Source organism: Ursus arctos, unplaced genomic scaffold, assembly GCF_023065955.2.
Source record: "Ursus arctos isolate Adak ecotype North America unplaced genomic scaffold, UrsArc2.0 scaffold_14, whole genome shotgun sequence".
NCBI lineage: Eukaryota > Metazoa > Chordata > Mammalia > Carnivora > Ursidae > Ursus > Ursus arctos.
The window spans coordinates 20,469,983-20,480,953 of record NW_026622808.1 but is presented as its reverse complement, the minus strand read 5'-3'; the positions used below and the strand labels follow the sequence as shown (position 1 = coordinate 20,480,953).

The window sequence follows — 10,971 nt, the reverse complement described above, 5'->3', positions numbered from 1 at the left end:
AGCGCCTTTAAGAAGCAGAACAGGGACGGGGCGGAAGGTGAGTGCGCCAAGCCAATTGGCCGCTGTGTTCCCGTTCTGATTGGCCCTAGGAGGGGGCTCGGCCCACTCTTGATTGGTCGGTTGCAGGGGCCGTGTGCGGAGGAATTCTGGAGTTAAAAGAGGAAACTGAGGCATAAGAAAAAATGAATCCTGGAAGCCAAGAGGGCAGACCTTGATGTCTCCTCTAATGGGTGCTGTGGGGAGTAGGGGGAGAGGCGGGCTTCAGCGGGCGATCTCAGTCCAACCTATGTGCCAGTCTGTCCCAGGAAGCACGTGTCGCCATGAGCGACGGTGTGTGTGACTTGATTTCCGTGCGCTGTGCTTCTTGCACCTACGTGTGTGATTGTGCCGGACTATGCATCTGTTTGTGGGTGTGCCAACGACGTTGTGGGGCGGTTGACTGTGTGGGTGGTTACGTGCCACCGTAACTGTGGTTGTGGCAGTGTGCGTGAACGTCTTCGTGATTTCTTGTCTGTGCAGTTGTAAGTTTGTGTAATGGTATTCCGTGCGATCGTGTGTCTGTAAGAATGATTCTGTGTTGTGGTGGTTTTCTCTCTAGGTGTGGCTATTATTTTTGTGACGACATGACTGGATATTTGTATGTATGTCTGTGTGGTTGTGTACCTCCATGTGTCAGTGTGATTTGCTGTATGTGCACTTGGACAGGACTGTGACTGTGACACGAGCGCAGGTCTGAGTGAGTGGCTAGGCTCACCTAGGTCACTTTGATGAGCATTTGTGTGATGTACATTTGAATCTGGGTGCACTGTGCTTGGCCATCTCTGTATCTAAACGGCACATGTCTAGCATGGCATGGCCTTTTCCCAGGTGGGGAAAGTAAGGCCCAGAAAGCAGAATGATCTTGCTCCAGGTTACAGTAGGCCAAGTGCAGAGCAGGGATCAGTATTGGGATCCAGGCCTGGTTCCCAGGCCGGGCCCCTCCCTGCCCACCAGGAACACGTTTTCCCACATCGACATTCTGGCTAATTGTGTGCATCATGTTCTACCCCACATACCACCTCTGCATGAGTGTGATGGGAGTAACAGCGGGATTGTGTTCTGAATGTGATCACTGGCCTGCATGTCCCCAAGTGCCTAGACCCTCCCACTTTCTGGGCCCTCCTTGCCCTTCACATCTATGTAAAACAGTTCGAGCCCTCCTCCTCACACATTAGGGAGTCCATCGCCACCATGAAATGTCCCTGATTCTGCATGGCTCTCATTCTTCTGGTCACCTCCCTTCTCCTGCAGCCAGTGGCCTCTCTCCCCAACCCCCTTCCTTTCCCCAAAGTTCCCTACCCTGAAGCAGGTGTGGGTGTCAAGGGTGACGTCAGTATCCACACTAGGAAACCCAAACTGAGATTCAGGCCTTGCCACCCTGGAAAGTCCATCGTCCCTCCTGGCCACAGGCTCCTAGGGGACAAAGGCTTCCAGCCAAATGCCCCGCCTCTCTCCGGAGCCTTATCTTCTTGCCTCCCACTGTAGAGCCACACAGGCCTGTTTAGTGCCTCCTCCCAAACCAAGGAGATCTGTCCCCAAGAGAGACTCTGCTTTCCTCTCCAGGAACCCACTAGTTTTATTGAGGCGAAATTCACATAACATAAACGAACCATTTTAAAGTGAACAATTCAGTGGCATCTAGCATTCATGACATTGTGCAACCACCACCTCTATCTAGTTCCAGAACATTTCCATCACCCCAAAAGGAAACCTTCTACCCAGTCACTCCCCATTCCTCCTCCCTCTGCTCCTGGCAACCACTAATCTTTTTGTCTGTATGGATTCTCCTGGATATTAAATGGACTCATATGTGTGATCTTTCGTGACTGGCTTCTTTCACTTAGCATGTTTTTGAAGTTCACCCATGTGATTATGTATTTAGAACTTTATTCCTTTTTACGGCTGAATAATATTTCACTGTATGGATGGACCACATTGTGTTTATCCATTCATCTGTTCACGGACGTTTGAGGTGTTTCTACCTCTTAACTATTGTTAACTAATGCTGCTGTGAACTTAGTGTACAAGTATTCCTTTGAATACCTGGGTTGTTGTTTTTTAAAGATTTTATCTACTTATTCATCAGAAAGAGGGAGAGAGAGCGCAAGCAGGGGGAGCAGCAGGCAGAGGGAGAAGCAGGCTCCCTGCTGATCAAGGAGCCTGATGCGGGGCTCGATCCCAGGACTCTGGAACCATGACCTAAGCCAAAGACAGATCCTTAACCTACGGAGCCACCCAGGCATCCCTGAATACCTGTTTTCAATTCTTTGGGGCATATGCCTAGGAGTGGAATTGCTGGGTCATATGGTAACTCTTGTCCAACTTTCTGATTAACTTCTGGAAGAATCATCAGACTTTTCCACAGTAGCTACATCTTCCATTCCCACCAGCAGTTTACGGGATTCCAATTTCTCTCTACATGACCATCTTAGTGGGTGCCCTGAGCTGGCTTTTATACTCCTTGCTTCCCCCTCCCCTCGTGGCGCCACTCATATTTTGCCTTTTTGTGTGATGCTTCTGTGATGCACCAACTGACGCTGCGTCTGTGGCTGTGTGTCTGTCTGGGCAGGGTGCGTGCTTTTCACTATCTGAGGTTTGAGGCCATGCCGGCAGGGTCGTCTGTCTTTGACTGGCGTGCCCCCTGTGGTTGGGCCCTGGTAGCCGTGCGACTGCGTGACCAATTACAAGCTGTGACAGTGGCAGAGGGTGTGAACATATAAGGTCGTAGGCTTTATGTGGTGCCATGAGTGCTTGTGTCTGACGTATTGCTGTGTGCATTACTGCATCAACGTGTGTTTGTGAGTGGCTGTGGGCTGCTGTGTTTGAGGCTTTTGTGTGTGGAGGCCACATCTGCGTTTCACAGGGGTTTTGTAACTGCATCTTTCAGAGTTCGGTGCCAACATACCCAAGAGTCTCTGTGCGGCCGTCTGGTTGTGGCTCGATCATGTCACTGTGGTTGTGGGTGTTTCTGTAAGTGTGTGACTGTGTCGGTCCCTGTCTGTGTGATTATGAGTTCTAAGTCTGCGAGATTGTGTGACTATATCACTGTGTAACCGATGTCGTGTATAGCTGTGTTTTTGTGCCTGGGAATTGGGTGTCTGTGTGTGGTCTATATGACATGCAAACACACGATTCCATGTGCAGGGACTATATGATCTGTGTGACTGAGGGCCCAGGAGTCCGTGTCACTATGTAACTGCTGATTGCTTGTGGATATGACCATGAACCAGGTGTCTGTGATGTGTCCGTAGCATCCCCCTGGGCTCCCAGGGCACCACAGTGGAGGTCCCTGCTGTAGAAGCTTGGATTCCTCCCCCATGCGGGGCAGAAATCAAACAGTAGCCAGGCCCAGAGCAGGGGCTGGGGAGGGTCTCCTGCACATCATCAGGCACTTCCTGTGGCCTGATCCAACCGGCCCGTTCCACCCAGGAGAGAGGGTCACTTCCCCTGCCCCAGCCCCTTCACACCAGAGCCGCCGTGGTCACAGCAGCTGCACCTCCACGCAGCACCCCCCAGAGGGTCCGTGGTCACAGTGGCGGCTGATTGGGAGGGGCTCCTCCCGGCACTGGGCTCAGACCCTGGGAACCCACAATCCAGGCACTTTCAAACCAACCTAACGTGAAGCCCCAGCCCCCAACCCTCCCACTCATCGGGAACAGAGCTTCGGCTGTTCTGGGTCCCCACCTGATAGCAGCCTCCAACATCTGGGGTGTCTGATAATGCTTGGCTTGGCAGGGACTTCGTGCCAAGTCCCGCCATCGGCATGGTCGCTGCTGTTTATTGGGGAGGGGGAGAGCTACAGGGCCCCGGTCACAGGAAAGGGGGTCTCAGAGCCCCTTCCCAGGATCCCCATTCTGTCTGTCACCACTTCTACAGGAAGGTAACTAAAAGTAGGTCCCCAAGTCTCTTCTTTTGTGGGGACTCAGTGCCTCCCTTTACCCGACACCCGAACCCTCAACCTCTGAACCCCCAGCCCCTGAACATCTGACTTGGCTTTAGATACAGGGTCAGTCCTTAAGGCCCAGCCCCTAAACAGGCTGAGATGAGGTCTCTTCCCCAGAAACGGTGACCCCCGCCTTGCCTGCCTCTTATCAGGGGCTGCAGCCAATCAGCTGAGGGCAGAGAGGAGCCCTCCAAGGGGCCATTGGTGTCTCAGAGCCCACGAGGCCACAGAGGGAGAGGAGGCCTAAGGCCCAGGGTGGGCACCAGCCGGCCATGGCCGCGGCTGAGACCGCCTTGCCCTCCATCAGCACGCTGACCACCCTGGGCCCCTTCCCGGACACGCAGGAGGACTTTCTCAAGGTGGGGCCAGGCGGGGTGTAGGTGGGCTGGCTGGGGTCCTGGGCTGTGGTTAGGGCTTGGGGGTTCTTGTCTGCATCTTACCCAAGGCTGGGGGTCCTCAGTCCAGGACAGGGGTCTGAACTTGGTCTAAGGACCTCTTCTTGTCATATGAAACCAAGGCTTGGAGGGGCACCTGACTTGCTCAGTTGGTAGAGCATGCAACTCTTGATCTCAGGGTCATGAGTTCAAGCCCCATGTTGGGCATAGAGCTTACTTTAAAAAGACAAAGAAAGAAAGAAAAGAAAACCCTGAGGGAGGTTTGAAGCTGAACAATGCAGCAGTCGGCAGTAAGACAACCCCAGATATCAGGGGGAAACAGCAAATGCAGGAATTTAATCTTGGGAATTAATTTTTTGGGGGGACAGGGAAGGAGAGGGCGAGTCGGGGGGAAACTGAGGCAAGGCTGCCCCCCACCCAGCCTTCCATGCCTAGCTCTGCCACCCCTTCCCCCATGCCTGAGTGTGGCTCCAGATAATGTCAGTCTTATCTTGGGTCTCCAGCCAGACCCATCGACCTCTGTCCCTGAACTTGGGGGGGGGGGGGCTGGAGGGAGTGTGCAGTGTAAGGGAGGGGGACAGACTGACATGACAGACAAGCAAACCAGACCCCTTTCCAGAGCCTCTGGCCAGCCTGCCCCCATCAGGGCATCCAGCCCCCTCCATCTCTGGGCAGGGTACCCTGGTGTCCGCCGAAGCCTCACGTTACCGGCTCCCTCCCCAGTGGTGGCGCTCTGAGGAGGTGCAGGACTTGGGTCCGGGTCCCCCTGATCCCACCGGGCTGCCCCTCCACGTGAGGCCCGAGTCGCAAGAGGCGCCCAGGGAGGACGAAGACGACGAGAGGGACTCGGCCACCGCCTGGGATCTGGATCTCCTTCTCACCAATTTCTCCTGCCCAGAGCCAGGCGGCGCGCCCCAAACCTGCGCTTTGGCGCCAGGCGAGTGCTCCGGGGTGCAATTCCCGCCGCCGCCGCTGCCGCCGCCGCCGCCACCTGAGACTCCCAGGCCGTATGTGGGCGGCTCGGGGCTGGTGGCTGGGCTCTTGGGTCCCGAGGAGCACGCGGGCTGGGCACGCCCGGCTCCAAGAGCCCCGGCCTCGGACGCCTTCGTGGGCTCAGCCCTGGGCCCAGCCCCCGAGCCCAAGGCACTGCCGCTGCAGCCCGTGTACCCCGGGCCAGGTGCGGGCTCCGCCGGTAGCTACTTCTCGCGGACAGGGCTTTCAGTGCCCACGGCGCCAGGCGCCCCCTACGGGCTGCTGTCCGGGTACCCAGCGCTGTACCCGGTGCCGCAGTACCAAGGGCACTTCCAGCTCTTCCGCGGGCTCCCGGCGCCTCCGCCCCGCCCCACATCACCCCCCTCTTTCTTGAGTTGTCTGGGACCCGGGACGGCGGGTGCAGGACTCCGGGGGACCGCAGGAGACCCGGGAGGGATCGCAGACGCCGCGCCATCCAAACGCAGCCGGCGATCGTGGGCGCGCAAGAGGCAGGCGGCGCACACATGCACGCACCCGGGCTGTGGGAAGAGCTACACCAAGAGCTCACACCTGAAGGCTCATCTGCGCACGCACACAGGTGAGGGAGCGGGGCGCGCGGCTGGAGGATGGGCCTCAGGAGCAGGGAATGGCTGGGGAGCTGGAAAACCCGAGCAAGTGGCGGAGCTAAAGCAGAATTTCGGAGCCACGGGCAGGGCAGAGGGAGCTGGGAGCCGGCCTGGGATCTCGGGAGCCGGACAGGCAGCATTGCGGGAGGCGGGTGGGGACAACCTAGGGAACCTGAGGAGCTTTTCAGGGAACCGACGGGTAAGACCTGGGCAGGGGAAAGGCTGAAGAGCAGAAAGCCTGGCCTGGGACAAAGGGGGCGGGCTAGAGGAGGGACTGCGGAGAGGGGACGAGCTTGGAATGCCAGGGTCGGGGCAAGCGGAGAGCAGAGTTAGGCGGCCAAGAGTATAAAGCAGGGTTTGCTTACCAGGGAGGCGGAGCCAGACGGTAGGGGGCGTGGCGGCACGCAGGAGTAGAGGCAGGGCCCGAGTCAGTTTCCGGAGCCCAGATGCTGCGGAGGCAGGTCCAGCAGGATGGAGGAAATAGCTTGGAAAGGAGGATGGGCATAGGAGGAGAAGCCGGGTCCCAGGGATCCTAAAACGGGGAAGGGGCTGTGGAATAGAGGCTGGGGGAAGGAGGAAGGGTGAGGCCTAAATTTAGGAGTCCCCACAGAGGGTAGGGCCCTGTGTACATTACTATGCAGAGACGCAGGGAGGAGGCCAGGAATAGCCTGGGGGAGAAAACAATCACCGGGGGCCTGGATTTCAAGGCTCAAGGGCCAAGGCGAGGAAGAGGAGGGCTGGGGGGAAGGGCAGAATTGGGCAGCAGCTGGAGGGTCCCCTGGTACAAGGGAGGGGCTGAAACAGGGAGCCAAGCCAAAGGACGAAGGTGGGGATGGCTTCAGGACTCAGGGGCAGGGTAATAGGGAACAGGAAATGAAGCCAGTGGGGTAGGGGACACGAGTTGAGTCCAGAAAATGAGAACGGGTTTGGCGCCAAATGCAGGTACAGAAGAGAGGTCGAGGTCGCAGAGGCCGGACGTGGCTGCAGAATCAGGGCCTTCCCCTGAGAGTGCGCGCCTCCCTACATTTTGCGCGCTAGGCGCCTCACTTGCCTCACCCTGGTACCGACCAAGGCTGAGCAAAGGAGTGCGGCCAGATTCAGAGGCAGACGGGGGAGGGGTGGGGCGGAGAGTGGCGCTCAAGGCTTCCTCACCCCCCAGGGGAGAAGCCCTACGCCTGCACGTGGGACGGCTGCGGCTGGAGGTTTGCGCGCTCAGACGAACTGACCCGCCACTACCGGAAGCACACTGGACAGCGCCCCTTCCGCTGCCAGCTCTGCCCACGCGCTTTTTCACGCTCCGATCACCTGGCCCTGCACATGAAGCGTCATCTTTGAGCCCTGCCCCAACACTTGGACCCTTCCTGGGGGTTGGGGATAGAACAAGAGCAGATCCACACAGGGTGGTTTTCCCTCGGATGGACCCTCTCCTGGATTCGCGGCCCCACAGATCCCCCCAAAGATCAAGGACTGGCCCATAGACGGACCTGGGGGAGCCTCCAACCAAAGCTCCCGCACGTCCTCAGTCTCAGAGACATCCAATGGTCACACAGATACCGCGAGACTGAGACAGACCTCCAAATAAACGGATTTAGTTGGACACTCAGACATTTCGGACAGAGAGAACCTCAGAAAGCTGGACCCTCAGACCAGCTTACAAGAGGCCCTGGGCAGTGGGAGTGTTGTGGGGTGAGGCTTCCCAAAGACCCTGGGCCTAGAAGGGGGCTTTCACACTGTGACTAATAAAGCTCTGCATAGTGGCTGGATCTGCCGCGAATAGTTATGGGTACTGTACCAATGCCCCTCCCAGATAAAGGTTCAGCGTTGGCCTGACTTTGTGGGGTTTGGGTGCTGAAAGATGGGAGGACGTTTCACTGTCAGGGGTGAGATTGGGGACCGTACACACCTTCACACCCTCATGTAAACTTAAGCGACCCCTCTTGGCACTGCAGGCTTTGGCGCCCCTCCCCACCACATCCCAAGACTAGGCTAAATCGTCCTTGTCTCCTGCCTTAACCCCAGGTACAGTCACTGGGACCGTCTCCCTCGGTGTAAGAGCCCTCAGCCCGGCCCCAGAGCCCCATCACCCTCCACCGTGACACGATCCAAAATATCCCCTAGACCAGCTCAGGGAGCCCCAGGAAAACATATGAAATGAAAAGGAGAATCAGGAGCACAAGCGCCCCTTAAAAGAGCATAGATCACAAGAGTTAGACTTCAGGTTGTAAGACAGGAAAGGAAAAAATCCAAATCCGCATTTAAGCCCGGAGCCGGAGGAGCGGGGTACTAGCGGAAGACAGCGGTTTGAGCCTAGCTAAAGAAGAAAGAGACGGAGGCGGGGCCTAGCGGAGAGATGCGAGCTATGATTGGCCGGCAAAGCAGTCGGAGGCGGGGGAGGGGAACCATGTGGTCATAGGAGGCGTGGCCTGAGCCGGACCTGTGGGTGGAGTATATGGAGAGTTGAGTCCGCCGGAAGTGGGAGGCGGTATCTGAGGGGAGGGACCGTCAGAAAGGAACCCCGCCCCCGGAGGGCCCAGAACTGACTTTCAAATCTCAGCCTCTCTGTCTCGCGGGCAGTCTCCATCCTCGTGAGGTTCCGGCTGGGGTTCCCACGCTTGTCTGGGGAAGTGAAAGTCCCCTAGGGACCGGCCGGGCCCACCTCGTGACCTGACGCCCCGGATCCCAACACAGATTCCTCGACCCAAGTGCCATGGCCACGCTGAGCCCGCTGCTACTGGCCGCGCTGCTGTGGGTCCCTGTAAGGACCCTGTCCTGCTACGGGGACTCGGGGAAGCCCGTGGACTGGTGAGTGAGCAGGCGTTGATCATCCTCCGGGGTCGGCCTGGGGGGACTCCGCAATTAGGTGAAGCCTGGGGTTCCCTCTCTTCCCCTCCCTCAATTTCTCCCATTCCTCAACTTAAAGGTTCGTCGTCTACAAGCTGCCAGCCCAGAGCGGGCCCGGGGATGCGACGCAGAGAGGACTGCGATACAAGTACATGGATAAGGACTCAGGGGGCTGGCGAGACGGCGCGGAGTCCATCAACAGCTCGGCGGGGGCCGTGGGCCGCAGCCTGCTGCCGCTGTACCAGAACGCCAGCCAGGTGAAGGGGTGCCTGGGCTGAACCTGGGATGAGACTCTAGGGCCCAGCCTGGGAGGAAATTTCAAGTTGCTCCATCCATCTCCCCCCAGCTCGCCTTCTTACTATACAATGACCAGCCACCTAAACCCAGTGGGGCTCAGGACGTTGCCAGCCGGGGCCACACAAAGGGTGAGTCCTGGACTGAGGCTGGGGAAGGGCTTTGCTTTAACTATGCATTTTCCCCAGCTAACCCCCGCCCTGCCCAGGGATTGGGGGGGTGGGGCTCTGTCGGACTCTGGACATCTGCTTCCTCATTATATTAATATTGTTTTTCTTCTTGACTATGAGAATTGACAGCTGCAGAAACTGAACTCAGCAGTGCTTTCGACACTGCCCACCCCTTCTCCAGGCCCCCTGCAAACGGAGGGTGTTCCTGGTGGCACACATGCTTGATGGGATGCCTGGAGCAGTCCTCCTGATCCCTGACTTCTGGTTCAGGTGTGCTGCTCCTGGACCAAGAAGGGGGCTTCTGGCTGGTCCACAGTGTTCCACAGTTCCCTCCACCTGCCTCCTCTGCTGCATACAGCTGGCCTTCTAATGCCCAAACGTTCGGGCAGACCCTGCTCTGTGTGTCTTTTCCCCTCACTCAGTTCGGGAAGATTGGTGAGTGTGGACAGGGAGGCGAAGTGATTCCCTGACTCCCAGGCCAGAATGTGGAATAGTCCCTCATTTTCTCTATCCTTGCTCTCCAGGCAGACAGCTGACCTACACCTACCCCCTAGTGTATGACTACAAGCTAGATGAGGCCTTCGCTCAGAAAGTCCCCTACCTGGAGGACGTGGTCGAGGGCCACCATGTTCTCCAGGGCCCCTGGAACAGCAGTGTAACACTCACATCCAAGGCAGGGGACACCTTCCAGAGCTTTGCCAAATTTGGAAAATTTGGAGATGGTGAGTTCTGAGATTGAGGGTTGCAAAGCTCTTTTTCTGCAGAGGGGGTGTCTGGTGTGTCCATGGCTAAGGGCAGGTCAGGAATAAGGACTAGTACTCTTTGAGAGCCACAATCAAATGAGAGGTAGACAACTAGCAGATCTGGGGTCACATACTGGTTTCTGGCTACGTGACATGGGATTTAACCAGAACCTCAGTTTAACCCATCTGAGAAATGGGGACATTGATCTACTTTAAAGGATTGTTATGAAGTGATGCATTTAAAGCATTTGGTAAGGGCTATTAGTTTTAACATTGTCATTCCCTGTGTTTCCAAGAATTGACAACTGAGGAAACTGAGCTCAGAAAGGGGAAGTGGCCCTAGCAATGACCCTGACCCTGTCCATGCCCTTTTCCCATCCTCCACAGACCTGTACTCTGGATGGTTGGCAGAAGCCCTTGGCAGTAATTTGCAGGTCCAGTTCTGGCAAAACTCTCCTGGCATCCTACCCTCCAACTGCTCCGGGGTCCAGCATGTGCTGGATGTGACCCAGATAGCTTTCCCTGAACCAGCTGGGCCAGCCTTCAGTTCCACAGAAGACCACTCCAAGTGGTGTGTAGCCCCAAAAGGGCCCTGGGCCTGTGTGGGTGACATGAATCGGAACCTCAGAGAGGAGCAGCGGGGTGGGGGCACATTATGTGCCCGGTTACCAACCCTCTGGAAGTCCTTCCAGCCTCTGGTGAAGGCCTGGGAGCCCTGTGGGGAGAACAGAACCTTCTCTCCAGGAAGAGCTCCAGCAGAGCATGTAAGAGCTAAGGCTCAGAAGACACTTGGGACTTCAGCTTGAACCCCAGCTTAATGCCTAATTGTGTGACCTTAATTATGTGCCTTAACTTGTGACTCAGTCTACTCATTTGCAAAACAAGAATCACATACCTGACTCCGGACTGTTGAGAAATAAAAGAAAATTGGTGGATGGGGCTGTTAAC

At 56.8% G+C, this 10,971-nt stretch overlaps 2 protein-coding genes across 2 annotated transcripts; both read left to right on the top strand.

The window, feature by feature from the left end:
• Window positions 1–4,254: 4,254 nt before the first annotated feature.
• KLF1 (KLF transcription factor 1) lies at window positions 4,255–7,733 on the top strand. Its single transcript, XM_026488139.4, has 3 exons — window positions 4,255–4,341; window positions 5,101–5,947; window positions 7,135–7,733. Exons 1-3 carry the CDS (start codon window positions 4,255–4,257, stop codon window positions 7,308–7,310), a joined length of 1,110 nt encoding a protein of 369 aa, XP_026343924.1. The 3' UTR covers window positions 7,311–7,733.
• A 741-nt stretch (window positions 7,734–8,474) lies between these two features.
• DNASE2 (deoxyribonuclease 2, lysosomal) lies at window positions 8,475–10,958 on the top strand. The gene is made up of 6 exons (XM_026488138.4): window positions 8,475–8,777; window positions 8,896–9,073; window positions 9,163–9,241; window positions 9,551–9,715; window positions 9,805–10,002; window positions 10,411–10,958. The coding sequence occupies exons 1-6, from the start codon at window positions 8,683–8,685 to the stop codon at window positions 10,827–10,829; spliced, it is 1,134 nt and encodes a 377-aa protein (XP_026343923.1). The 5' UTR covers window positions 8,475–8,682; the 3' UTR covers window positions 10,830–10,958.
• The last annotated feature ends 13 nt before the right edge of the window (window positions 10,959–10,971 follow it).

Bases quoted from the DNA above. Each gene is read 5' to 3' on its own strand.
- KLF1 (XM_026488139.4), top strand. From the start codon at position 4,255: ATGGCCGCGGCTGAGACCGCCTTGCCCTCCATCAGCACGCTGACCACC. The intron at 4,342-5,100 runs GTGGGGCCAGGC...CTCCCTCCCCAG, and splicing joins CGCAGGAGGACTTTCTCAAG to TGGTGGCGCTCTGAGGAGGT. The intron at 5,948-7,134 runs GTGAGGGAGCGG...CTCACCCCCCAG, and splicing joins TCATCTGCGCACGCACACAG to GGGAGAAGCCCTACGCCTGC.
- DNASE2 (XM_026488138.4), top strand. From the start codon at position 8,683: ATGGCCACGCTGAGCCCGCTGCTACTGGCCGCGCTGCTGTGGGTCCCT. The intron at 8,778-8,895 runs GTGAGTGAGCAG...CTCAACTTAAAG, and splicing joins TCGGGGAAGCCCGTGGACTG to GTTCGTCGTCTACAAGCTGC. The intron at 9,074-9,162 runs GTGAAGGGGTGC...ATCTCCCCCCAG, and splicing joins TGTACCAGAACGCCAGCCAG to CTCGCCTTCTTACTATACAA.